At 39.6% G+C, this 20460-nt stretch overlaps 1 protein-coding gene across 3 annotated transcripts in view; it reads right to left on the reverse strand.

The window, feature by feature from the left end:
• The window catches only part of LOC149238210 (mitogen-activated protein kinase kinase kinase 1-like), a 63639-nt gene extending 43376 nt beyond the window's left edge, over positions 1 to 20263 (reverse strand). Inside the window, exon 1 of one of the 3 annotated variants that reach the window (XM_089372940.1) lies at positions 18879 to 20263. In XM_089372940.1, the coding sequence (XP_089229066.1) occupies positions 18879 to 19897 (1019 nt within the window). In that variant the 5' untranslated portion in view covers positions 19898 to 20263. The remainder of the gene's footprint in view (positions 1 to 18878) is intronic. The other 2 variants (XM_089372941.1, XM_089372942.1) reach the window with 2 other exon arrangements.
• Between the last annotated feature and the right edge of the window lie 197 nt (positions 20264 to 20460).

A 20460-nucleotide genomic window follows, 5' to 3' on the forward strand; every position in this document is an offset into this window, starting at 1 on the left:
GATTAATGACCAAATAGAACATTTCTACACCCCCATTCATGCCTCGCACTAACGAATAACGATTTTACCCAATTTTAAGACAAGGTAACAAAATAACAAGACCAATTATTTGTACTAGGCCTTATTGACATGGACGGAGAATTGGTTTGTAACTTGAAGTGAACACCTTAGAAAGAAGTGCCCTTGGGCCTCACAACCTTTTATATTATGCTTCAGATGCATCATTCATTCTGTACCAAATTGATAAGAAGGGGGCATGTTATGAGATCAAGGAAGGGGCAAAGTATAAAGTTTAAACCAATGTTGTCACACTTGGACTCTGTTATAGACATTTTTGTGCCTCGCAGCACGGAGCATGAAATGTCGATAATTACAAGGATCCTCAGTCCCTAAACATGTTGTTCTTACCCCTAGAAGAACAAGGTCAGCAAACCACAGCACTTCCCATCAGTTCTCCACCTGAAAACACTCAAAAACAGGCTATTTTTGGATCATGTCAGCTGCTCCACTGAGCACCTGCGCTGGAATGCAACTGCTCCTCCTTGTACCTGCGCTGAAAGTCAAATCTAATGAAGGCTACCTGCGCTGGGCGAGATTGGCCAAGTGGCACAGTCATTCTGCAAGGTGTCAATTGCCCAGGAAGCTTCCAAACTGACACTTGGTTCAAGGGATTCGCCCTGTGATGAGTAAGAGGTACTTGATCTCCATGTGTAAGCAAGGATCTCCAAGTGGACTTAAGAACTGAAGATTAACTGAAGAGGGAAAGGACACAAGGCAGCTTTATGTCAGTGTCAAGCTGACTCATCCTTTCTTCTTCTATCCTATATATAGAGCTCTTCTATGAGGTCTAAGGAGGCTGGAATTTTGTGAAAGCAAGGAAGTGCTGTTGGTTTACAGTTAGAGCTATTGGGTGATTGCTTTTATAGAGGTGAAGAGGAGATTTCTTGCTGCTGGGGAGGTGCTGCTGGATTGGAGCCATTGATGGTTGTAACCTTCTCAGAACCCTTTTACTTCTATCAATAAAGCTTTGAATGTTCTCCTATATACTTGTATTGTATTTACTTGTATATCTGATTCACTCTAATCCATGCATCAGTTATGAGTACATGTTTCTTGTAGTTTTCCTTCTCTTGTTTGTGCAGGATCTTTGTGTAACTGGGCCGGCAAAGGGAGCAAGGAGCTGGGAACAAGAGACAAAGAGAGAGGATAGGATCGACAAAAGCGAAAGACACCGGTTGGTCAATCTTTTCTTCCTTCTCTGTACTTTCATAAAGGAAAATATCAAAGCTTTACTTTCAGTTGTTGCTAAGGACTGTCACCCTTAGAGTAGGGATAGGGTCATCCGAGTCGGATACTTTTCCCCACAACAGACTCAGCAAAGAATCAGCTGACCTGGGACTCCGCTGGACTCAATGACTCAAGAAAGACTCAGCTGGTCTGGGATTTGGCAACGCTTGGCAAATACGAAAAGAAAAAAAAAAAATTATACAAAATAAAAATAATAATAATAATAATAAATATGTCCACAAAAAATATGGCAAGTTTGATGGAGAGTTTGTGGCGAGTCTTGGCAAGTATGGCAAGTTTCCCATGAGTCTGGTGAGTGGTGAGTTTCAACGGAAAGTCCCATGTGAGTACTTGCCCCAGCCAAGACTAAGAAAGACTCTCAATACTCAGGCGAGTCAAACTACACTAGTATAAACATCAAACAAAACCTCTGCACAAGAAAAATTTGGTAGGAGTTAGACCAATGACTATCCCATTACTCACTGTTCTCAAATAAGGCCCATGTTGACTTGTATCATTGGAAATATGGAAGACAAACAACACTATGTGAATTAGGACACCATACATTAACCAAGGAAATATGAATGGGATCGTCACCAGTGAAGAGATGATTACCTCATTAAACCTCATTAAGATACCCAACTGTAACAATTCTGTGTTCTAATTCTATCCAATCTTCCTTACATTCCACTGTATTTGAAAAGAAAGAATAATCATTTTCTTGTTTGAAACAATGTTGAAAAAATCAGCATCAGGATAAAATTGGCAAGGGCCCAGAAAATGAAAAAAAAAACATAAAAATCAGGAAAATATCGGTAAAAATCAGCAAACATTGGCAAAAATTTTAAAAACAAAAAAAATCAAAATAAGGGACTGCTGCCGCAAATTCTAGCAAGCCTTGTGAGGGGACTCACAAGGCAAGGGCCAGACCATCAATGAGGAAGGATTGCTACTGTCACCTCAAAAATCTTCCTCCTAATGGAGTTTCACCACAAGGGAGGCTTCCATGTATTCACCTACGGCTATAAGGCTATTCTAGATAGAGAGCTCTAGGTGATGTAAATAGACTAGGGAAGATAACTTAAATTGCACAAGGCTCAATTCTTCTTTATAAAGGAGCAATGTATCCTAACCCTAGGCTAGATAAACACTACTGCAACCTAGGTCTCATTGATATGCAATGATAAAGGAATATGTAGACATGTAGAAGTTAGAGAAAGGGCTTACAAAATGATTAGATCAAGAAAGGCACAAGACAAACCCTCAAATAGGCTTCAAGTTGAAGCTAAGCAAGGGTTAAGGGTTTCTAGGGCATTAACTAGATTAGGAAGGATGATGTTAGCCCTATCCAATGAGGATTCTCTAGAATAAAAGTTATTTTGCATTTAAAAGGCATAAGGAGGCTAACCCTAAGTTTTCATCCACAAACATCCGTCCAAAAATGATCCTAGAAGCAAATCAGTCGTAAAAAAGCCCTAGTAGCCTGCCTTAAAAGCCTATAAGGAAAATATTTTAGTTTAAATGATTTTTTATCAACACAACTTTGACCAATGCCTATTCCTACTTGGGAAAATGGAGTATTAGGGAAATTTTGAAAGGAAAAAGAAAATTGATTGTAGTAGGGGGGTTGTTTTCCTCCTGTAAAACCCTAACTATCTTTTTGGTGAGGAGAGAAATTAAATAGAAGATAGACACTAGGAGTTCTTCTATGGTTTGCAAGGAAGAATGTATTTAGCATGCAACTTTTTACCAAGATTTCCAATAAACAATATGCCTTTAGTCATGGAAAAAAACCCTAGCATTAATCCATTCACATGCAAAATAAATGAAAAATCAGCAATAAACTTACAAATTCTTCCAAGAAAAAAAAACTTTCAATCCCAAAAAGACGTCTCCAATGCAATAGTCATTCTCTAATAGCAAGATGCACAATAAAATCAAAATTTTACCAAGTAGCGAATAAGACAAGGCAATTAGCACTCTTCTAAGAGAGGTTGAATTCACATGTGTGATGATGAACAGAATGAGTGAAGGAATACTCTATTTATATGAGGTCTATCCCTTCAATTTTACAAAAATATTAGCCTACAAGCCCTAAAACAAGTTTGACTTTGAGTGTTTGACAAGACAAGGGGTTACAAGCCAACCCCATAGCTCAAATCAATAAAATAATGCCATAAAAGCCCACAAATGTGGGTCGATATCCTCCAAAAGCATGACGTCATGCCCTTTTTGGGCCATAAATGCTACAAAAAGGCATGGGATGGGCTAATGAGATGTCCCATCATCATAATCAACTCCAAGTCTTGAGGGGAGACCTCAAGAAGTGCCTCCATGTCCAAAAATCATGCTCTAGGTGCCCTACGTCACCCTCTCAAGGGCTAGATGGGTGATGTGGCACTATCTCTCTATAGAGTTGGGACTCCAACTATGAGTACAAGTCCTCCCTTGTCATCTTGGGGATGACCATCATCATCTAGACTCCAGATCAAGCAATGCCCATCAAACAGTGTCAAGGCCAGCCTGGGAGCATCCTAGGTCTGTTGGGTACAACATCAAGTAAATCCAACACCAAGCAAGAGGAGCTTAGCATTTCAACATCTAGGGGTGCTCTAGAGTGTCAATCCTCATGTGGAATCATCAAAGTGCCCAAATCTTTCCTCTAGAGGAGTGATGTTGCATCCGCAAGGTCACCACTGCTCTTTGGAGGGTGCAAAATGGCCTGGGCATGTTGTGTAGTGAAGTGTTGTGATGTGCCCTCATAGGCCTCTGTTGTTGTGTGAAGAACCACCTAGAAAAACCATCTCAAGATCAAGTGAAAGTCACCAATCATTAGGGACAATGACCATAGACTTAATTGTTAAGGGCATAGTAACATTTCAAATTGAGATCACCTTCAAATATCTAACTAGACCAACTCCCGTAAAAATGTTCCCTACTTGTGTTAGGGATGACTAGATGGTCAACACTATTAGGTGTTTCCAGCTCTTAAGGGGAGGTGCCATGTCCTAGGTTAACCCTTCAAACTGCAGGTGCTTGTGATAGTGGTGGCAATGGAGGGGAAGGACTTCATGGCAAGGTGCCATGGCCATAGGATCAGCTAATGGAGGTCCAACATCCTAAGTGTATAGATGTAAGGAGAGAGCAATCGTGGAGGCATGAGTTGTCGCTTTCCTCAGCCTGCTTTTTCCACCCCTATGGAGAGCATTTTACTTATTTTTTATAATGTTTTGAATGTGAACATAAGTTAGGATCCCAAGCTTACTTTTAATGATTTAGCACTTATTTACCCCTTAATGATGAGTCAATTTATCACTCATCAAGGCTAGGACATGCAAGAGTTCGTTTATTATGCGATGGAGCATCAAGTGCTCAAGGAACTAGGTGATGGCTAATGAGAGGGGTAGAGCTCATGCTAAGCTTTTGCCCACACACCAATTATTGTCCCTGCCATCTTTTGCATTTTAACTTTCATTTTCTTTTATTGTGGCCATTTTATGCTTCTATCATTGTTTTAGCTACATTAGCCTCTAGGGAAAAGTTTCTAGCCCAAACTCAAGGATGAGAATAAGAGGGGGCCAATCCAATGAAACAATGACCACAAGCCCGAAGAATGGAGATGAAATTTGAGGAATGATGGGAAGTGGTAAACATGGAATATCATGGACACACTGCTTCAATCCAAGTTTCCCAAGTAGTGCCCCTCTTAAAACCCGAAGGCCTCAAAGGAGGTCCGATGGAACTAGAGTCAAAAAACTAACCTCCCTGGTAAAGTGAGAGAACGGGTTTATAGTCAAGATCGATCAATCATCCAAATCACCCCTTAATCTTATTAGAATGCCCAAAACATTAAGAAAAGCACATGATTCCAAGATGGTTTAAGTACCTGTCGAATGATGACCCACATTCCTTCAAGAGGAATGTCGAATGGTGAGCAGTGTCTGACCGGTGCAAATAGTGGAGGATCATGGCATATCATCATGTACTAAGCAATGTAGGGTTGTTGGTTGGATGGTTGTCCAAAGAAGGAGAAAAATTTTATCCTACAAGGTTACACACATGATTGCAAGATGGTTAAGTACTTGCCGAATGATGACCCACCTTCCTTCAAGAGGAATGTGAGATGGTGAGAGGTGTCTGACTGTTGCAAATGGTGAAGGATCATGGCATATCATCATGTACTAAGCAAAGTAGGGTTGATGGTTGGCTAGTTGTCCAAAGGAAGAGAAAAAATTTCTTCTATTTTTGGTGGGTAACAATGACCTAAGGCGATTTTTTGGATTTTATCTTCATTTTTTCACAATTTTTATGATTTTATCATGATTTTTAAGATTTCATCCCAATTTTTCAGACTCAAAAATCAATGATTTTTTCAGCCCTAATAAAAATTGCAATGTCGCGATGTTATCGTGATTTTTCCGCAATGTTTACAACACTAATATTAACCCTAATCTATAGTTGTGCCTTCCTTGCAAGGTGTTCTTTGGTACTTTCACCCTACTTGAAGACCAACACCTTAGTTCCTAGGGTTACCTAGGATCTTGTACCTTATGCATTTATAAAAAATAATTCTTCAAGTCTTATTTCCATGAGAAGCCCACATTCCATTGTTGTTGACCGATGGATTCAAAGTGAATGGGGCAAACTATAATTCTTAAGTGGATCAAATCATTGTGCTACTTCAAAGCAAAGGTCTATGGATGTACTTGGCAAGGTCACTTCCTGCTAAAGATGATGATAGTTATGACCTTGCACGTTCTAAGAAGGACAGAGTTCTTAGGTTGATCATTCTTCATGCTGAGATTGATCTCATTCATCATACCAAGGATAAAAAAAGTGCAAATGAAATCTAGGATACCTTCAAAACTCTATTTGGAATGGTGAATACTACTCAAGTCAACAATCTTAAAACTAAACTCTCCAATCTCAAGATGGGTGACTTCAACATGATTGAAGAGTGTATTGCAAAGTTTAAAAGCTTGGGAGGCTAACATCATTCAAGTATGGGGAAAAGGTGAATCAAAATCGGAGCTCGTAAGTATTGCTCTGAATAATCTCTCTCCATCATTCAAATACTTTGCTCTTATATTCTACAACATCCCTGTATTTGTCTAGGATCTTGTAACTCCTCATGAGGAGGTTTTCTCTAATTTCATTTAGCATCAAGTTACTTTGAAGAATATGAGTGAGTTACCTTATCAAGATCAATCACATCCAAAGGTTGTCTCAACCCTTCTTATAACTGAGTCTGAACAAGTTAAAGGGGAATATTCAAAATCCTCCAAGAAGGAAATTGATGTTTGTAACTACTCCCATAAGAAGGCTATCCCTTCAAGTCTTTCCTTACTTGTCTTCAAAAGATTAGTTAGTCGTGAAGACCTTTTTTATGAGAATGTTGGATCTCTTCACAATGCACATTTGTCAATACACTTTGCACTTTGGCCCTCTTCTCAACAAAAGTGGAGAGTTGAGTCTAGAGATGTCTGACACAAGACCATAGATGAACACCTTCATTCTGATTATAGACAATAGAACAATGGAGAGAAAGTAGTTGTTGGTGACGATTATGTCATTAAAGTTGTAGGTTGTGGTGATGTCATTATTGATACAACAAAGTTTGAATAAGTTCTTCATGTTCCAAGTGTTGAACCAAATCGTTTTTCTATTTAACACATTACACACACTTATAAAAAGGTGGAAGTCAAGCCAAATCAAAGGGTTGCAAAGGACGTGAGTGGCTTCAAGGTGGTCAAGTTATTGTGACAAATCTGATCAAATATTCAAGTTGGAGAAGACTCCTTCCTCAAAGAAAAGGGAGTTTGTTGCTTTATGGCCTATGTTGATAACACCAACATGGTTGTGGTTTCCCGATCGCACCGGTTATGGATCTTTGTGACATACGAGTCAATTAAATATAGTTGATGACCTTCCACAAATTGAACCACCCAATCATGTTTGTGAGGCATGTGTAACGAGAAACATCATCAAGAGTACTTTCCTAAGAAAAAATTGAGGTTAGTTACTCATATTCTTTTACTAGTTCATAGTGATATTTGTGAACATGTGGCTACATCTTCCAATAGGGGAGCTAAGTACCTCCTCATCTTCATTGATGATTTTTTTTGCTTTCTTTGGGCATACACCAAAATCAAGGAGGTGTTTAGAAAGTTTGGGAATTCAAATTTCTTGTGCAAATTCAAAGCAACAAGAAGATCACGAGTCTCGAGGATGATGGAGTAAATGAATATATAAGCAATGCTTTTTAGTAATTTCTTGTATCTCAAGGCTCTCTTACCAAAAAAACCATTCCTTACACTCCACATCAAAATTGAGTACTGAAACAAAAAAAAAAAGTGCCATAATGGAGACAGCTCATGACATGCTTCACTCCAAGTAAACGAGGCTTTCATTTTCAAGAGAGGAAATTGTTTACGCAACTTATATGATCAATAGAACACCTACTCATGTTGTCACTAGTATGACTCATGAGAAACAATATGGCAACAAACCTTTTATTTCACATTTTATGATCTTCACATCTAAAGGATGGACTGATACTCCTAATGAAAGGTGAAAAACATCCCCACATCTCCAAACTCTTCCTACACTCTGGCTAGCTACAATGAAACTTTTCAAGGATACTACCTTTATGACCCCACCACTGAAATGGCGGTCGAATATATAGAGGCTATTTTTGACATGGTTCCTACTCACGATCAATTGATATCTCCCACATAAATCTCTTTGGAGCTCAATCTCAATGGTTGATGATCTTCATGGCTTTATCAAACAAATCACAATGTGCTTTCATGAATTATGCTACTTCTCAAGGCCATGCAGGTCCACTTCCAAATGATTCTTGGCATGTTTGTTGGACCCTTCTCCTTCAACATATGATGTCGGTCCTCTCTCTACTTCAATGAGTAGTCTCTCAATTACTCCTCCTATAGTATCTATGCAAACTCCTAACATTGATGTACTCATCTAGTCTTACTATTGTAGATGTCTCTTCACTTTTTTGTAGAATTCTTGTTAGTGGCTTATCTAATCTTCTTGTTGCAAATGAAAGTACTCTTGTTAATGGCTCATCAAATGCTCCTAAAAATTCAAATCCTTTATCCAATGATGATGGTGACACCTTGCATGATTCGCCTACAACAAATACTTTTCCTTCATATGGATCAAGGCCTGTACATTTGAGGCTAAGTTGCACGAAACGCCGAAACGTTTCAGAGTTTCCAAAATAGGTATGTTTAGAAACATCACCTCCCAAAAATGGAAACGTCGATTGAAACGTCATATATGTATATATATATAAAATAAATTATAAATAAGTTAATAACACATTATCTTGCAAGAAAAAAGGGAATAAGACCCATAGATGACAATTTAGAAGGAAAACCAAGTCTATATTAACTCTCATAGATGATTACATGATGATCAAGTTTTGGAGTTCTGGGTACGAGTACGGCCCGAAACGTCGGGTTCCTAGAAGTTTCGTGCAACATAGCTATGCAGGGTATCTCCACTCTTGTTGATGTAGTAGAGTTTCTTGGTGCTCCATTCACATGCTATTAGGAGGAAATCTCCTATGGAAATTCAAAGCAACAAGAAGATCACAAGGCTCAAGATTGATGGAGGAAATGAATATATTAGCAATGCTTTTATGTCATTTCTTGTATCTCAAGGCATCTCTTAGCAACGAACCATTCCTTACAATCCACAGCAAAACGGAGTACTAAAACAAAAAATAGTGCCGATGGAGTGTTGAAATTGTAGCTTGGGAGGTACTCCCACAAACTTTGGGGTACTAGGTTTGTGTGGAGTTGACCCACGAAAATGAGCTTTTGTGGGCAAAGTACCCAAGCGGTGGGCTTTAGACCCAATGTTGTGGGCTAAAGACCCAAAGTTTATTATTGTTTATTCTATTTGTTGTATGAGGGCACTTTTGATGGACTAAAAGGGCACCTAAAATCAACAATGGAGAGATATAAATAAAGGATACCAAGGAGAGGTCTCAACACATCATAGCATTCATTCTTATGTCTACATCTGCCCTAGAAAGGAGACGCATAATTCAGGAGGAGCCGCAGCTTGGAAAGGAGCATTTCATGGTCATATTTTATGTTGAAGAAGGTCGATTCTACTCACAAAAGGAGACTGAATCTCTGTGTTGTTTCTGTGCCCTAGTTAGGAACCTGTCCAGGCTGAATTTGGGAAGAAGAGACCACCAAATTCTCTGTTTTGATGACTGTTCTGTTCTGTGTATAAAGGAGGAGGACCGAGCCCTGAAAGAAGCCTAATGTGCCTCTGTCTAGCCAACTGTGGAGGGCCGCAAGGCTAAAAGAAGTTCATTGGTATTTATGTGGCTAGGTTAAGCCCTAAGGGAGGCCAAAGTTAGCCTCGGTGTTAAAATTAGCAACTAGGGCCAAACTCCATGTGGGTCACCTCATTTATGACAGCTGATATTTTTCCTAGATTCCTCTTGTCGAGAGGTGTAGGATTTGATCTAAAGATCATCCAATTCTGACAAGTATTTACGGAGATATGAATTTATTTGTATTTACTTGACAAATTGTCAAGGTCGGCCAGCAGTTAAATGTGTGGCACACATGCCCAGTGAATCATATAAATACAAAAGAGGTTGATTCATTTTCTCATTATCTCATCTCACTCATTCTTCTCTCTCTCTCCTTAGCTTTGGGTTATACAAGGAGCAACTCACAAGTGGGAAGAAGGAGGATGCATTAGGGCAAGGAGGACGCTAAAGCTATTGAAGGACGCTAAAGCTATTGAAGGTCTCTTTTACCTGCGTTGACCAAGCATTGACTCATCAAGGGTGCGGTTTTGGTGTGGCTATCTCTCCTAGGCAGGACGCAGATTTTGGCACAAAAATCAAGGCAATCTATCCACAAGTTTGACCAGCGTTGACTGCCCTAGTTTTGGGCAGCATGTTGACTTCAGTCAACAGCAGTTTGATTGTGTTTTTGGGACTGTTCAAGGGTTGTTTCTTCAGGCTGTTCGAGGGCTAGTTGACCAGAAATTGACCAAGCATATTGGAAGTGAGGATCAAAGGACAGACCTCAAGCCCTAGTGTATATTAAGAGTCTTGTATTAGGGCTTTGTAAGGGCCATGATCCCTGGTACGGAAGCCCTATGCTCGTTTTGTTGAAGGACAAATTAAAACAAGTTTTGGGCCTACAAAGGTGTACTTTGTTGATTCACTGCTGTTACATTTCCGTTGTGCAGAGACTTTAAAGGAGCAAATTTCTCTGTGAGTAAAGGAGGCAAAGGACTGCTAGGTGTCAGTGACAAAAGAGGGCTGAAAGGACTGTTGTTGAAGGATCTACATCAGCAAGTAAGTTTGTTATTTTTGTCATTGTTCTTTGGCAGATTGAGGATCAAAGGACAGACCTCAAGCCCTAGTGTATATTAGTGTCTTGTATCAGGGCTTTGTAAGGGCCATGATCCCTGGTACGGGAGCCCTATGTTTGTTTTGTTGAAGGACAAATTAAAACAAGTTTAGTGTATATTAGAGTCTTGTATCAGGGCTTTGTAAGTGCCATGATCCCTGGTACGGGAGCCCTATGTTTGTTTTGTTGAAGGACAAACTAAAACAAGTTTTGGGCCTACAAAGGTGTACTTTGTTGATTCACTGCTGTTACATTTCCATTGTGCAAAGTGCTTGAAGTTGTGTATTTCAGTTTGTTTAGGATCGTGATTAGACATATACCTGATCTGAGATACTAGGAAAATCAAAATGGAGACAGTTCACTACATGCTTCACTCCAAGTAAATGAGGCTATTATTTTGGGGGGAGGCAGTTGTTTGTGTAGCCTATATGATCAATGGAACACCTACTCATGTTGTCACTAGTATGACTCATGAGAAACAATATGGCAACAAACCCTTTATTTCACATTTCATGACTTTTGCATCTAACACATGCACCAATACTCCTAACGAAAGGTGAAACACATCCCCACATCTCCAAACTCCTGCTATACTCTGGTCAGCTCCAATGAAACATTTCAGGGATACTGCCATTAGGACCCCTACTCCTAATCAAAGGTGAAACGCATCCCTACATCTCCACACTCCTACACCCTGGTCAGCTACAATGAAACTTTTCAAGGATACTACCTTTATAACCCCACCACTCAAAATGGTGATCAAATTTATAGAGGCTATTTTTCATGAGGTTCCTACTCACGATCTATTGACATCTTCCACCTAAATCTCTTTGGAGCTCAATCTTGATGGTTGATGACCTTCATGGCTTTATCAAATGAATCACAATGTGCTTCCATGAATCATGCTACTTCTCTGGACCATGTATGTCCCCTTCCAAATGATTCCTTTCATGTTTTGTTGGACCCTTCTCCTTCACTATAAAATGATGGTCCTCTCTCTACTTCAATGAGTACTCTCTCAATTACAACTTCTAAAGTATCTAGGCAAACTCCTAACATTGATGTACTCATCTGGTCTTCCTAGTGTAGATGTCTCTTCAATTTTTCATAATAATCTTGTTAGTGGCTTATCTAATCCTCTTGTTGCAGATGACAATGCTAATGATCATGTTGCAAATACTCCTATCAATTCCACTGCTTTATTCAATGATGACAGTAACACCTTGCATGAGTCACCTACACCAGTTACTCTTCCTTCATATAGGTCAAGGCCTATACCTATGTGGGCTATCTCCACTCTTGTTTGATGTAATAGAGTTTCTTGGTGCTCCATTCACATGCTAATAGGAGGAATCTCCTCCACCTCATGCCCTTCTTGCTTAGACTGATAATTGTTTTTTGGATGAATATGATGTAGTTGAGTTTCTTGTTAGCACATTTGAGCACAATCAAGAAGAACTCATTCCACCACAGACCATTACTCAATTTTATCATGTCCCTGCATAACTATAGCATCTCCCACCTGAATCTCTTTGGAGCTCCTCCTCAACAATTGATGATCTTGATTGCTTTATGAAAAAACAATGTGGAGTTTAGAGGGTCGATCTAGCCCTCTGCCTAATTAAGCGGAGAAGTAAATTTTGTTATTGTAATGACTCCTCTTTGTGGCACCCTTGCAACACAAGGGGGGATGTTGGAATTATTGGTGTAATATGTACATATAGCCACCACATATGAATGCCCAAGCGATTAACAAACATATAGTTGTTGTTGCAATAGAGGGTTTCCAAGGCAAATCGTCACTGCTCATCTGCTGATTTGTTTAATTTGTTATGGCTCTCTCCTCTGTAGGATTAATAGGGCATCAAAGCCCAGTATGCCTAGACTCTCCCACAGGAGTGGCCTACGCATTTTGTGTTGCTAGCAAAGTGGTAGAAGTGGAGTTCTTAGGACCAAAAGGATGACAAAATCTCATGATGAATGAAAAAGTCATTGCCAGAGACTATCTACTAATGGTAACAAGTCTAGAGAATTGTGCATTGTTTATGGCTACTATGTAAGCTTAGATCCATTGTTGCATGGCCAAAGATTTATGCAATCGACAAGGTTGACTCTATCACATGGATGCTTGGGTAATCTCCAAAGATTGGTTAAATATGGTAATATTTGGTGTCTGCTAAGTGCTTGCAAATGACTTGAGGTAATATATTAATGCAAAAAAGGAATAAATTACATGAACATATCTCATAATCGATCATCAAAAAATGACCCTCCATTCTCTGTAGAAATAGACCATGGGCTAATCAAGGGTTAAGCCATGGATCAAGTGCCATCAATAATGAGGAGAAGATGAACCATTAGATCACTTCATATCTAGAACATAATCATGATTATCGGATTAGTTAGATGCAAAATAACACTAAACAAACATACTTTTCCTCAAGACACATTAGACCAAATTGATCTTAACTAACTCTTAAGCATCTAAAATATGCAAAAACACTTGGTGTTCTCCATTTTAAGATGCTTGAAACGGTCGATGTTGTTCCAAATTGGCCATAGCTTGGTCAAATTGGTGAAGGGATTAATAAAGATATCTTTGTTATTGGGTTTTACCAATAAAGGGTTTCCAAGGTAAATTGCTAGTGTTCATCTTGTGCCTATTGTTTAGCTTGTTGTGGCTCTCTCCTTTGTAAGATCGTAATAAGAACCAAATGCGATCTAGAGGTAAGTGTTGTAAGATTGTTATCAACCCTGGTATCACTAGAAACATGGCTACAGTGAGGATGGTCGAGAATTTGGGCTAGCACAACAAAAATACCCACATCCATACAAATTAGTTTGGTTTCAACATGGAAATAAGGTGATTGGGATGGACCAATGTAAGGTATATTTTAACATTGGTGAGTATAGAGATGGGATTTTGTGCGATGTGATTCAAATGGATGCATGTCACTTGTTGTTAGGTAGAACATGGTAGTTTAAATGAAATGTGATGCGTGATGGGAGGAAAAACACATACACCATCATGAAGGGCAGAAGGAAATTCCACTTGTTGCTCATGAAAGATGAGGATCCTAGAGAAGTGTTACTGATTACAAAAGAGTTCTTGATTGCAATAAAGGAGACCGGGGAGTGTTAAGTAGTTGCGTTGAACAAAGTGATAAAAGGGATGTGCAAAGGAAGTGAGACCCAAGCACAAGGAAAGGAGGTGTCTCGAGAGGTAAGAAAGATGTTGGAAGAATTTGTTGACATAGCAAGTGAGAATTTGCTAGATGAACTTCCACCAAGGAAGAAGCCTACGCATGAGAGAGATTTGATTCCAGGTGCAACTTTCCCAAATCAAGCAGCACATTGGATGAATTTAATGGAGAGCACAAAACTTAATCAATTGGTAGAGGAGTTGTTGTCAAAGGGATTGATTAGAGAAAGTTTGAGCCCATGTGCAATACTAGCATTGCTTACACCAATGTTGCAGGAACTGCCATCCCCCATGCACCAAACCCCGAAACCACGCACCATGCAGAACTGCGAGCGAAGCACGCTCAAAACCTTGCTTCCAAAAAACAAAACCGTGTGTCGAATTGGATATGCATGGTTCTTGGAATTTTGGAACCGCTGTGTGAAGAACTGTGCTTCTTAGACACTCCCAAGGTGCTCCATTGATGCTCCCTAGACGCTTCTTAGATGCTCTTTAATGGTAATGTTAAATTCTTAAAGTAAAAGGATAATTTTTTAACATTACCAATGAAATGACTCAGGATGTTTGAGAGTGATTCCAACCTCATCGGACTTCATACGAAGAAAATAGAATTTCATATCCCATTCAAAATTTAGCAAACTTAACATTTTTCAAGATCAATGGGATTGTGGCATTTCATTAGATTATATCACGTATGAGGGTATGTGATTGGCATTTAATCAATAGCACCAAACCCTATATGTACCCCAGTGTCGATGTTCTTGATTGTTGAACTCCTTTGTCATGGCCTTGGCAAAAATGCACCCTTCACTCAAGTCAAAACCATTGATTAGGCATGTTAAGCTTTTTCCACCATATTTTAAGGCCTGGATTAGGCATGTTGATCAAAATTGGACATTGTTGACTAATTCCCTAGAGAATGCAAAATAACACTCAAAAAACCATCCATAATGCCAAATTATTTGCAGAATATATATATATATATATCCATTGCATTTATATTCAAAAAACCATCCATAATGCCAAATTATTTGCAGAATATATCAAAGCACGCATACTTGTATGTAAATCAAGATAGAAATGGCATCTTTTACTTCCGAGGTTTTTTGGAAAATGACACTTCCAACGCTTCACTTCCAAAAAAATCCACCTACTTCGTCCCTGCTATGTGCAACATTGGCTTACACCCAAGAAGGATGGTAAGTGGAGAATGTGCACCAACTCGAGAGCACTAAAAAAGATTCTAGTGAAGAACATGGTCCCACTGCTAAGAATGAATGATTGGCTGGATGGTTTGAGCGGCACAAAGTATTTTGCCAAGATTGGTTTGAATTATATAAGGATCAAAGAAGGGGATGAAGGGAAGACATCATTCGAAACAAAGAAAGGATTGGATGAGGGGTTGGTCATGCCATTTGGACTAACTAACGTGCCCATTACATTTATGAGACTAATTATAGAGGTATTGATACCTCACATAAGTTCATTCGATGCTGTGTATTTGGATGATATTCTAAACTATAGTTAGAGCAAAGAAGATAAGATAAGACAATTTTATTTATGTCCAACAAATGACCACAAAAGTAGAACAATGGGACTGAAAAAGTGTACAATAAGTATGAATCCAATGTGGGTGTGTAGGTGCAGCTCTTAGAAAATGCTGGAAATAACTTAAAGAAACAAACAAAACTGTAGTGCTGCAGCAACACGCATATAAGAGAACATTGGTATTGGAAGTTTTGAGAAGAGAGATATTGCACATTAGTTTAAAGAAAGTGAGTTCTTCAAACAAGAAAAGATATGTTTGGGCTTTATGACCTCTTGACAAGCACCGAGTATGGACCCTGCGTAAGTAAAGGCTATTTTGGAGTGGCCAGTGCCCCACAACATCCATGAGGTAAGAAGCTTCAATGACATTGCAAATTTGTATACAGTTTATTAGAGGTTTCAGTAAACTTGGACACCCATAGCATAGTATCTGAAGGCACAGGCATTTTAGTGGAGCACATGAATGCAGAAGAATTTTGAGCAATTGAACGTGAAGATTACCAATGCATAATTTTGGCATTATCAGATTTTGATAAAGTATTTCCAGGCAGAGTGTGATGCAAGTGAAGTAGCTCTTGGAGCAGTCTTGAGCCAAGAAAGTAAGTCATTAGCATTCCTTTGTGAGAAGCTAAATGAGATGACAAAGAAGTTCTCCAAATGTGATTTGTAAACATACAAGCATTGAAACATTAAAGACATTATTTGTTGCCCCAAGAGTTTGTTTTGTATATTGATTATCAAGTGACAAGCATTGAAATTTATAGATAGCCAAAGAAAGTTAAACCAGAGGCATGTGTAATGGGTTGAGTTCCTGCAGAGTTATACTTTTGTTGTGAAGCACATGTTAAGCAAGGAAAATAAGGTTATTGATGCATTAAATAGGAGGAAATTGATGCTGACTATGATGTGCAGTAAACAGTTAGATTTGAGCAAGTGAAGGAGTTGTAATAGGATTTCACACAGAAATCGAATGCAGCAAGATAGGAGCATGGAGTTAGATTATTTTCTCCAAGGTGGTTATCTGTTCAACTTCAGCAGAAGTCAATTGTGTATTCCTGCATGAAAAGTTTATAAGAGAACCGCATGGTGGAGGTTTGGCAGGACATTTTGGAAGAGATAAGACCCAAAGTTCACTAAAAGAGGGATAGTATTGGCTCTGCTCGAGGAAAGAAGTTGGCAAATCTGTTGCACGATACAGAATTTGTCGGATGGTTAAAAACAAAGCAAGAATCAGAATGCAGGATTGTATAATCCATTGCCAATACAGAGGGTACCATAGGAGGATATATCTATGGATTTTGTTCTTTGTTTGACAAAGAAAAGGAGAGGACACATAAAGAAAACTCAGGAAAAGGTGTCAAATGGATGGATTCTTAGATCCACATCTAGAAAATTATGCAAATGACTAGAGTGCACTAAATAAAATGGAACAGGTTCTTTTCAGCCAGCTAGTTAGCAGTTTAGCTGTAAGTTTAATTAGGTATATGCTCTCTTTAGGTCTACACATGATTTTGCAAAGTTCAGATAGATATGAGGAAATGTTCACAACACTAGAACTGATTTTGTTTGTATACTGCGGATAAGTGTTTTTCAAACCTTGTATTTGAGTCGACAGTTTCCATATGTTTTCTCATTACATACTTCTGTTGCAAATTTAAATTGATGGGAACATAGTAGTCATGATGCTGTGGGAGGATATATCCATGGATTTTGTTCTTGGTTTGACAAAGAAAAGGAGGGTACAGGTAAAACAAACTCAGGAAAAGGTGTCAAATGGATGGATTCTTAGATCCGCATCTAAAGAATTATGCAAATGGCTAGAGTGCACTAAATAAAATGGAACGGGCTCTTTTCAGCCAGCTAGTTAGCAGTTTAGCCGTAAGTTTAATTAGGTATATGCCCTCTTTAGGTCTACACATGATTTTGCAAAGTTCAGATAGATACAAGGAAAGGATCACATCACTAGAACTGATTTTGTTTGTATGCTGTAAATAAGTGTTTTTCAAACCTTGTATTTGGGTCGACAGTTTCCATAAGTTTTCTAATTGCATACTTCTGTTGTAAATTTAAGTTGATGAGAACATAATAGCGAATTTCAAAGGTTGGTCAACATTCTTGGACTGTATACCAAGACAATTTTGACAAGCTGGTAATCTCAAACCTGTAAGTAATTTAACTGTTGACATCACCTTTTACTGTAGAAAACTACTCCATCACCAAGATTTTCTACAGTTCAGAATCCAGATAGAGACAAGGAAAGGTTCACAACACTAAAACTGATTTTGCTTGTATGCTATAGAAAAGTGTTTTCCAAGCCTTGTATTTGAGTCAACAGTTTCCATATGTTTCTCATTACATCTGTTGGAAATTTAAGTTGATGGGATCACAATAGTAAATTTCAGAGGTCGGTCAACATTCCTAGACAGTATATACACACTTTTGATAACTAGTTATCTCGGACCTGTAAGCAATTCAACACTACTTTTTATTGCAGAAAACAACTCCATCACCAATCACCATCTTTCAGTATTTGAGAGCTATCTGGGAGCCTCAAGTTCCTTAAAAGGATGATACGCTTGGGACAATTTGCAGTCCAATAGCTGGTATTGTGCACTCACGGTTGTGATGCGTCTTCTGCTGAGTGAGCCTGTATTGGCATCCCATTTCTTTTCCTTTTCTTCACAAGCTGCTCCCTATTATCGCTGTGCAGCAAGCATGCCCTTCCCCGATCTGGGAATATTACAATGCTGTGTAGTTGGCTTAGATTACTCAAGGAAGATCTCTTTGGCTAAGAAGTTGTGGATAGGGGTATATAACCGCCAATGTCAGCCAGGACTTGTGCCTGACCCAACCACTTGAAATAATTACATGCACAGGAAAGACGGCCCATGAGGAGCAAAAAATTTTATCTGGGGGAATTTGAAACTTAATGGGGTTATCCAACATCGCCGCATTACCATCTTTCGACTCCCTCCTTACTCTCCTAAGCGGACCCGTTGGATCCTGCCCTGATAACCATGCAGCATATATAAAGCTAACCGGATACTAACCATGCCCTAGTGACGTCTCATTTCATTTTTCTGTCTATATAATTATTTTATATGATATTTACTATTCTTTACGATTCGGAAGATGGTAACTAACTATTTGTTTCCTCTTTCTCTTCTCTAAAATACTTTGATACTTGCTGTTTAAATCCACACAATTATGCCGTTGGTGGCACCAAGAGATAAAAACATCATGCGCAGTGAGATGTGCAGCTAACTTTGGTTGGGTAATCATTTGACTGGCAATGTTGAGAAGAAAACTCTCAATTTATAATTTAACTAAAACAAAAACAAAAAAGAGCAAGGTGCCATTGATATTTCTGCAAATTGACACAACGTTATTTGTGTTTTATGTTAATATAAAGATGTTACGAAACTTACTCGCTAATTCCCTCGTAAACAGTTCCAAATGATCCCCGCCCGAGCATATTCCCTTTAATCCAAGAATCGAACCGAACCTTGAATTTCGCATCCTTGGAAACGGTATAGACGGCCTTCTCTGTTGACGACGTAAATGACTCACCTCCGCTTGAGCTCGACGACAACACCCACGATCTGCCCCTTTTCACCTCTGCACCCCTGTCATCCTCTTGCTTTTCCTCCTCAAATTCCTCATCATCGTCACTGCCATCATCACTGTCCTGCGAATTTGGCGTCAAAGCCCTGTCAGTTGAAGGCGAACAAATGCCATCCTCCTCGGGCGCCAAAGACTTCAAAATATCCCAAGTCGAAGCACCCTTGTCATTCGAAAACTTCAAAGACATCGACGGCGGCGGAGCCAGGGTAAACGATTGGACACCAGCCGAAGTAGCCGGGGCCTCAGAAAGGGGTTTAATCCTACAATGGTCTCCTCTTGTGCGAACCGAAACCACAAGCTTGCGGCCACCCTCCAACCCTCTTATTTCAGGACCCCCGACTTCGCTCTCTCCGGGGCTATCGGACGCCGGCACAGACGGAGTCTCTGAGAGCAAAGGCGAGGACACGGCAGCGGACCTGTTTCCTTTGGGGCTGGAGACTTCTGGGGGCGACAATGACCTAATGTTGTGCGACTGCCCTTCAATTTCCCGAGAAAGGTCTTTAATTTCCTGAGAAATCCCTTCATTTCCCAAAGAGCTGCCTCTCGATTTAGTCTTTCGAATTTCCCAATCGGAGGCGGGGATGGACAGCGCCTCCAGCCCTGGCAACCCTAATTCCCTGCACATCCGATCCAGTTCCTCTCTGCCGTCGTTTCCATGAACTCTGAAACTGCCCAGGCTTCTGGCAAACAAGTGCTCTTCCTCGGATGTGGAAAACCTCCGCGCCGGAGACTGCGGCGCGGAACGAATGTCATCGTAACTTATGTTTTTCTGCGCTTTCGTCCTCTGGAGCTTCGTTCTCTGTCGACGGCCCGCACTGTCCATCTAATCTCAGAAAAAATACTAATAAATTTTGTCAAACTCCATTAAATCTCTGAAAACCCTGCTGAATTCTGTTACACTCGATTCACGCAGCCCTACCGACTCATCTGGACTTCCAATAAATTTCACAACATCAACTCTCAACCTTCTCAGAATCCCAAAACTTTAGTCAACCCGGGATCATTAAGCGAATCGAGGGACTGATATTATTTTCTTTTGGGACGAGGTTGACTGCATATGGGAGCAGACCTTGGATGCCTGTTGAAGGTACTTGTGTCTGTATTTCGACATTCAAATCTAGAGAATTCCAACGAAGGATCTTTCATATGATTTATTTATGTTGTTGGATGGTATGGTATGATATGATGCCATGCTGCTTTATGTTGTGATGCTGTATGGTATGGTTTATATTGTTCGATGGGAGGTCCACAATCATCTTCCTCGTGGATGGTATGGTATGCTATGATGCCAGACCAGCGGATGTTTCTCAGCATCGGGATATTTCCCACCTATCTCGGCCGACGATAGCGATCATTGTGTGCACCACGAAACTGCTCCAACCGGAG

Source organism: Pinus tabuliformis, chromosome 8 (assembly GCF_031772625.1).
Source record: "Pinus tabuliformis cultivar Carrire ecotype Pingquan chromosome 8, CPIR1, whole genome shotgun sequence".
In the NCBI taxonomy this organism is placed as follows: domain Eukaryota; kingdom Viridiplantae; phylum Streptophyta; class Pinopsida; order Pinales; family Pinaceae; genus Pinus; species Pinus tabuliformis.